Source organism: Poecilia reticulata, chromosome 19 (genome assembly GCF_904066995.2).
Source record: "Poecilia reticulata chromosome 19, P_reticulata-male-v2, whole genome shotgun sequence".
NCBI lineage: Eukaryota > Metazoa > Chordata > Actinopteri > Cyprinodontiformes > Poeciliidae > Poecilia > Poecilia reticulata.
Window position 1 is genome coordinate 6,965,734 of NC_088848.1, and position 8,034 is coordinate 6,973,767.

Consider the following 8,034-nt stretch of genomic DNA (forward strand, 5'->3'; position numbering starts at 1 on the left):
CATACCACTTGTCTCATAAATCTGATTAGAAGTAAAACAGAAAACCAGACATCCAACCTGTCAGCTGCCTCAGCTGCAGGTGGTTGATTCTTTGCTTTCCAGGTTATGAGGAAACCTGAATGTTGAAAGCATCTGTGCAAGTCTGGACTGGGTTCTTGTTTTGATGATGGAGTTTGTGTTTACTTTGCATTTGAGTTTTTCAAAATTTGTTGAGTCAGCTGAATGAGGAGGAACTGAGGAGAGGAAGCATTTCTTGGAAAGTAGATCAGATGTTTCCTGAACTCACGTTAGCTAACCTAACACTGTCTCTCTGCTTCGTTTGGGCTGCAAGCTTCTGCTTTTTTAGTGAAGGTTTATACATGAAATAAATTTAGGAGTCCCACAAGATTAGTTTCTCTTAAAGTTGCCGAATGTAGCTTTTATTTAAAAAACAAAGATTTTTCTCACGTATTTGTGGAAACTGTCTCCATGTCATGATAGTTTGGTCTAAAACAGATAATCTCATCTGTCAAAAATGAAACAAAACAAAACGGAAATCAAGCTCCTCTGTTTGCTCCCAGTGCAAGAAACAACCAACCAGAGCTCTGCTACTCATAATGTCATGTGACTGCAGCTTTTCCCATCAGCAGATCCTACTGTGAATGCTAAGACTAGTTAGCATAACCACTGATAGCTGAGGGTTAACGGACTTTCTGTAACGGTAAGTTGTTTCTCAACCATTAGCACATTTAGCAGGGCGTTCTCATGGTTGATTGTCAGCGCTAAGACCCTCCTCCTGACTCTGATTGGTTGTTTTTTGGTATCAGAATGGTTTTAATTTAGCCACACAGGAGCATGAAAAGCCTGTTTAAGTTATCAACACTGATGCCAACTGAGTTGAGGCAGGTGAGGCCTGCAGGGCTTCAGGTGCTTTTGGCTGTTTTGTGATGCAGGGTTTGAGTTGGGCACTCCTGGGTGCGATCATCACTCTTTCCTCCTCCTAACGGCTCCAACCACTGGGAGGCGGGATGAGCGCCCTGCCTTCCCCTCAGTCCTTAAACTTTACGATTTAGCAAATTGCCAATATTGAGTGCATTCTGAGTCTACTGTCATTTACACTATGTCAGCATAGCAGTCCAATTTCTTATATATTCAGTGTTTGAATATATAAAAGCTGATATTAACTCTCTATTGGGGAGAGTGCGGTACCACTGGAAAGGTGGTTCACCCAGGGCACCACACAGGCTGGGACCGCCTCTGGCTCCACTGCAGAAAACATCTTTAAAATGTTTTCTAAACTGATATTTCATGACTTCATTTCTCAACCATTCAAGAATGTCTTTGGGTTCCAGCTCTTTTTCTCTTACATCATGCTGTCATGAGAAGTGGATTGCGTTTTATAATGTTTTCCTTCTGCATTTCTGAAAATGAAAAATGTGTTTATTTCCATTAAACCCACGATTTGAGAAGAGGTGGATGTTACTTTTCTACATTAGCTGGGTATTTAAGTGGCAATAAACGTTACTTACAACTTTTATTTATATTTTTACCCCAACATGAAATGAGTGACTGTAGCTTTTATTTTTATTTTTTTACAATAAAATTCATACAAAAAATGTAATAAACCTCACAACCTGACCTCCCAGCTCTTAATAACATTAAAGCTTTAATCAGGACATAAACAATGACTGGAGACTAACTCCTGCTGGATGTCAAGTCCTTGTTTTGCTGTTGAACTAACAGTTTTATCCCAATCATCTTCGTGGAAGAAGCTTCTGTGCATTTTGCTCAAAGTAGAGAAGAAACGGACCTGAAAAGGCGTCAGAAACAGAAATCTGTTAAACCCATAGGAGCTTTTCTTCTGTCCAGACATCCATGTGATGCAAGAAGGAATAAAACTCACTGAAAGATGGATCCGGTCAGTTCATCGACGAAACCGCCTGAGCAAAATCAAACACAGTAAAACGTTACATCAGATAAAAGAAAAGAAAAGAAAAGAAAAGAAAACAGCAGCAGAAGTGAGATAATTCACCTGGAGTGCAAACGGTGTCACACAGGATGGGGCAGATGTAGCAGGACGAGCAATCCTGGACAGAAACACAGCAGAATGCCGTCAAACAGAAATAATCTGCAGAATAAGAAAATCATTTTTCTGCTCAGGACTTTCTGAAGGTTCTCACTTCGCAGCGCTCACAGTGATCCGACTCGTCTCCCTCCGCACACGGACACTTATCACAGAGCTCAGAGCAACGCTGGAAGAAACAGTTTTACAGTGCAGAGTGAGAAACGGATGGACGACACTGCGCAGCCGGTACCAAGTAAATACCGGACCTGGATCGCAGATACCGATACTTTTCATCTAAGTTTTATGCATCATCAAACTTCTGACTTTTAGGAGTTTTTCTGCTTTTTTCTTTGATTTATTTTATTCAATCTTAGGACAGAATTAGGACAAGATTTAAGTGCGTCAACAAAATACTTTAAAATAATTTCTGTGAATTTTTTTCTAAAAGTTTTAAAAATTATAATTTTGGGGGGCAGAGAAACTAAATAAACTTTAAAAAAAATACAAAAATGAAAAAAATTTTAAGAGAAAATCTGATTAAAAGATTCAACAGAAACAGCAAAAAAAAAAAGAAGTTAATTGAGACGTTTATAAAAGTGTAAAAAAATACTCTTATACCTCGCAGATGGAGCAAACGCTGCACAGCGATCCAGAGTGGAACTGCTGCTTGTCTGAAGTTTCCTCCTCTTCGTTTGTCTCATCGGCGTCATCTGCTGTGTTTTCCTCTTCATCTAAACCCAACAGAATAAAGAAAAAAAAGTTTATTCATTTGACTTACAGAGTAGAAGACAGTAGACACAACTAAATGAGGCTCAAATGTTTTACAGTGTAGTTAATGCAAAGAAACAAACACATTTAGTCCAAGTTAAGACACATGAAGACAAAGTCAAAGAAAGGCTAGAGAAGAAAGCCGTGTTGCATAATGTTGGCTGATTTGGTCTCAGTTTCAGCTCAAACTCTTTTCTCTGTTCTTTCCTTTTGCCTTTTATTTATTTCTGGTTTCCTCTGTATGCCTGTAGTTTATTCCTCTTGGGTTCAACGTTTCCCCTTTCTGTGCTGGTTCAGCTCCCTCTGTGCTAATTAGCCTCCTTCCTTCAGGAACCTCCACTCAGCAAACCCGCAGCTGTTCAGCGTTCCCCTAATTAGACTCACTTGGTTTCCATGTCACGGATTAAATCTCCTCTGTATTGAAGCTCCCTGGTTTCCGTTGTTCTCTGCTCATTTCTTTCATTGTTTCTGGTTCTGAAAGTTTTATTTTCTGTTATTATTAAAACCCTTCAGCTCACCATGTTGCTCCCAAACTCCTGTATATGTTTTGGTCCATAACATTTTTGCCATAAACCGACCAGAAATAAATTCCAAACTAACTCAGAAATGTTAGAATAATTGTTGTTGTTAGACAAGCAGACGCAGTTTTTTTCTGTCAAAACTAAAAAGTTATTTGTTCAACAAAGATGGCTTCTATGCTCACTCACTGCACAAGACTCCACTCCTGAAGAAAAAGCATGATGAAAATCGTTTACACTGCAAAAACACAAAGTCTATATAGAAGCTTGTGTCCTTAAGAAAATGTTTGTGTTCTATTGGCAGATAAATTAACTTACAACATGGTGAAAATGTCTTATTATGAGTTAAATAATCTGCCAATGGAACCATTATTTACAAAAAAACCCATTTATATCTTACTAAAAAGTTACAATAATTTTGTCCTATTTCCTACAGCCCTGGAAAATCTCCTGGTTATTCCAAGGAATATTGACTTCTGAACTGAGTTAAAACATTAGTATTGTTGTTTCTAAATGATTATGAATTGGTTTTCTTTGCATTATTTGAGGTTTGAAAGAGTTGCATCCCTGCATTTCTCATTTTCTGCAAATAAATACTAAATTTCAGACACATGTTGTCAGTAGTTCATAGAATAAAAGAACAATGTTAATTTTACTCAAACATAAGGAGTAAAATCAGAGAAGCTGATTGTTCCAAGTGTTTTTTTTTCCAGAGCTGCATCTGCACTAGAAACTAGACAAAAATACTTTGTATTATTTTGTGTTTTTGCAGTGAACATTTAACTGAAACAATAAAAGTTGGTCAGATTTGAAAACAATGGATGCCACAACACAAATGATGCTCAGAGGAGGAAACGTTCTGATGTCATCCCTAAAACAGAAACAGTAAAACTTGGAAATTGGAAAATTAAAGTATTTATTGTTTTAGCATTTAATTCTGCGAGGCTTTATGTAACTCCAGGAAGGACTTCTGATGAAAAAATGAAGGTGGATAGTTTTAAAACAACGTCTTCCAACAAAAATCATCAAAAAAATTTATTTATTCAACTTGAAATAATTCATAAATCTTCAGAATAAATCAGAGTTTAAAGAAAGAACCAAACAAAACCTTATAATTTAGATGTTTTTGTTTATTAATGGGTTAAATTTATACCTGAGAAGGTCGAAACAGGTTTTCTCCATAATGGCGGCATTATATTACCGTCTGATTTTTGATAATTATTCAGTCAGTAAGTTACACATATAATTAAACTGAGATGAGATGTAGGATTAAATAGGTGTTCACTTCTTCCTGTTGCTTTTTCAGCCAGAAAAGTGTGAATTTCAGCATTTCAGTTATCATTTTTATTACCATTTTACTGTTATTCCACGTTATTCCCAATAACTCAGTTCAGAGTAATTTGGTTTGATTTGTGTTTATGGATTATAAACATCTGGTTTAAATGTCATGTAAAAGGGAAAAAATACTGACTGTCAAACATGTTGAATAGTTTGGATCTTACCCAGCAGTTTATGTTTAATAATCAGAGGCAGACATGTTTAGTGACTGTTTATCATTCTTATTTTTTTTAATTTGGCAAACAGAAAGCAGATTAAAAACGTTTTAATCTAAGTGAGACGTTTTATTTTAGACTCACCAGAGCCTTATGGAGGCTCAGAAATGAACAGAACAAAGACGGGAGCAGCTTGATAAGCGGCTCTATTTCTGGACTGAAATGTGTGACGGCGGTTGGAAAGCAGCTGGAGGGACTTCAGCAGCGCCAGATTAAATGTCCGCTCACATGACTGCAGATTAAGAGTTTATGCTCAGAGTTTATGATAAGAGGAGAAGTTAGAGTCCTGAAGATGTTTATGCTCTGTAAAGGTGGGATGGAAAGCAGCCGTACCTTCTTCATCTTCAGCAGGATGATCCTCTGCTTCCTCTTCCTCAGCGTCGCCTTCCTCTTCCTCATCTTCATCGTCTGCAGCTTCATCATCATCCTCTTCCTCATCATTAGCTACTTCATGGTCTGCAGCCTCGTCGTCTTCTTCATCATCCTCTTCCTCTTCACTTCCGTCATCTGACTCTGATGCTTCATCTTCTTCCTCATCGTCATCTTCCTCCTCTTCTCCATCGCTTTCATCATCTACATCTGCAGCCTCTTCCTCTCCTTCCTCCTCTTCTTCCTCTCCTTCCTCCTCATTTTCTCCTTCCTCCTCATCCTCCTGTTCTTCTTCAGCTTCCTCCTCGTCAGTTTCTTCTTCATCCGCCGCTCCTACCTCTTCGTCTTCCTCAGCACCTTCCCCATCTTCATCCTCAGCTTCCTCTGCATGTTTGGTGTCCTCCTCCTCTTCCTCCTCTTCCTCCTCTTCTTCCTCAGCCACATCCTGGGCTAAGCCAGAGTGTGGAAGCTGCAGCGGCGACAGGAGCACCAGCAGGAGGGCGACTACCCAGCTTCGTATGAAGGCCATGATGGAGCAAAAGCAAACGACGTCCAACTGTCTTTGCTCAGATCTTCCAAAACTGCCTGTTTTGAATTAAATTAGGAAAGTAAGAAAAGTTTTGTCAGGCTGCAGAGGGGCAGCGAGGGGAGGGCCGGGAGCAGAGAGCCGGCAGTGTGCTGGGAACACAGAGGGACAGCAACGTGCAGCTGCAGGCCGGTGAGTGACAGAGGCACATGCCTGGGAAGAATGATCCTCATGTCCTTAGCGGTGCATCATGGGAACGAACGCCTGCTCAGGCTCTGTCCTGCATGAGGCATAGGAGGACAAAAAAAGCACAAGCTGGGAAAAGACGGAATAATTATAGATATTTGGTAATTTGAGATACTCTTTGATCTATTCTACTTTTTTTTTCTAACAAAAGTTTTGCTTAAAATGATTGAAACCACAGACCAGTTATACAGCAACTAGTTATATTTAATAACATTTAGGTGAAAATGTATTTGTAGGAGTATTTTTACTACCCTGTACTTTGTGCTTTTACTTGAGTAATTTTGTTATGAAGTATTTCTGCTCTTACTTGAGTAAATGTTCTGGATTTTCAACCCACTGAATGAAAAACAAGTTTTAACCAGAAATTAGCCAGACACAGAGACACACCTGCTGTTTCTGTTAAAGCTTCGTCCGTTTTTTATTGACAGAAACTGATTTGGGGGAAAAAAAATGTTTTGTTACCTATATAAATTATTGCAATTTGTGTCTTAAAATACCAACATTTCCATTTAACTTTATATTTTGGTTCATCTGATGATGTGATTTTTAAAAATGAAATGATTGATGTTTCGATCAGTTACTTTTTACCAAATACTTTTTGGCTCTTACTTCTTGGACCGTTACTTTTTTCACTTTTTACTTGAGTAGAAATAAGCTTTAGTGCTGCTCTTACTTGTAATTTTTGGGCTCTCTACCCTTCCTTCTCAAACATCTCAATAATGTCACTGAAAATGTGTTCATTTTTGTTGATTTTTTTGACTATGGGTTACAGCTGATGAATAAAGTGCAGAGCTGCTGTCGCATGAATGACTAAATAGACACAGTGCAGCGTTAATAGCAGCCAATCCTGTTAGAACTGTAGGTATTCCTTTTTGGGGAACTTCCATCAAACTTATTCCTTCCACTTAACTTTCCATTAATATTCTTCCGACCAACTTGTTCAACAGTTGCCTTTTGTGACTTAGCCTCTCTTTGGTTTGTCAAGCCTGTTTGTTGAATAATTGTGGTTTCCACAGTCAGTGCTTTAATGCTGGTAGCCTGAATATTATTAAAAGTTTCCCTGTTTCATCAAACCTGAATGAAGTGAATGTGTAGTTGACATGTTCCTACAGAACAATTTAAGCCAGAAAAACATTTAAAGCAGGACACTGGGTGACATTTCTTTTTTGAAAATTATTTCTATCCATGCCATGGGGTTAGCTGTGAGGCATAACTAAATAATCAGAGTAAACACTTGAAGTAGCTCTCTGTGTTAATACAAGCTTCACTTTTTTGTATTAGCATGAAACAAATTACTTTTTTTACTCCCAAAAAGTCATTATTTTGAGAAATATTTCAAAAATATTTCCCATTAAAATCACTGGTGTGGAATTAAAAATTAAAAGTCCATTAAGCTGCGCAGACGAAGTTGTGTTCATCTGCATTTACAACCAAACTGTTGCTTTCTGCTGTGTTTGGATCCTCTATATTTCATTTCCTCACACTGTAATCTAAATAAATAAGATGCCACATATTATGAGGTGCCAGTGACAAAAAGCAAAGTGACATATCTTTAAATGCCAGTTTGTAAACTGATCTCGGGCTCAGAGGAGGACGGCGTGCCAGCATGATGCATGGCCTGGATGTAAATAGAAAAGAAGATTGTTGTGTGCACATTCCAGTCGCTTTTCAACCGTGTAATGCTTTCACTTTCAGGTTTTGCCAGCGAAAGCAGAAAGCAGGTCAGAGGACAAATGTATTTACTTTATATTTTAAAGAATCTTAAACAATCCTTTCTGTAAAGCTGCACAGTCAGAGGAAACGAAGGCAGAAAGTGATGACGGCGTTTCATTTCTCAGTGAGCTGATTGACAGGAGGTCCAGCCAGCTATTTAGAGTAAAGGTTCCTTCAGTAGTTTGCTCCACTATGTGACCTTCAGTGGAGCCATGTCATGTTGAAACCGGGCACCAGGCCCCGTTTGCTCTCCTGTCCTCAGTAAATCCTCCATGAGCTTTACGTGCAATTAACCAA

At 38.5% G+C, this 8,034-nt stretch overlaps 1 protein-coding gene across 2 annotated transcripts; it reads right to left on the minus strand.

The window, feature by feature from the left end:
* Window positions 1-1,541: 1,541 nt before the first annotated feature.
* On the minus strand, window positions 1,542-5,985 carry LOC103481419 (uncharacterized). 2 transcript variants are annotated; one of them, XM_008436823.3, is made up of 6 exons: window positions 5,217-5,984; window positions 2,663-2,775; window positions 2,160-2,231; window positions 2,012-2,066; window positions 1,883-1,919; window positions 1,542-1,789 (listed from the first exon to the last, which is right to left on the minus strand). In XM_008436823.3, exons 1-6 carry the CDS (start codon window positions 5,779-5,781, stop codon window positions 1,768-1,770), a joined length of 864 nt encoding a protein of 287 aa, XP_008435045.2. In that variant the 5' UTR covers window positions 5,782-5,984; the 3' UTR covers window positions 1,542-1,767. The 2 variants fall into 2 exon arrangements, with proteins under 2 accessions (XP_008435045.2, XP_081456678.1); XM_081600552.1 differs by lacking the exon at window positions 1,542-1,789 and having other exon boundaries at window positions 1,879-1,919; window positions 5,217-5,985.
* Window positions 5,986-8,034: the final 2,049 nt, after the last annotated feature.

Excerpts from the sequence above, each read along its gene's own strand:
- LOC103481419 (XM_008436823.3), bottom strand. The coding sequence starts at position 5,781 with ATGGCCTTCATACGAAGCTGGGTAGTCGCCCTCCTGCTGGTGCTCCTG. Across the intron at positions 2,776-5,216 it reads TCCTGCTGAAGATGAAGAAG|ATGAAGAGGAAAACACAGCA; the intron begins GTACGGCTGCTT and ends TGTTGGGTTTAG. Across the intron at positions 1,920-2,011 it reads TGACACCGTTTGCACTCCAG|GCGGTTTCGTCGATGAACTG; the intron begins GTGAATTATCTC and ends GATTTTGCTCAG.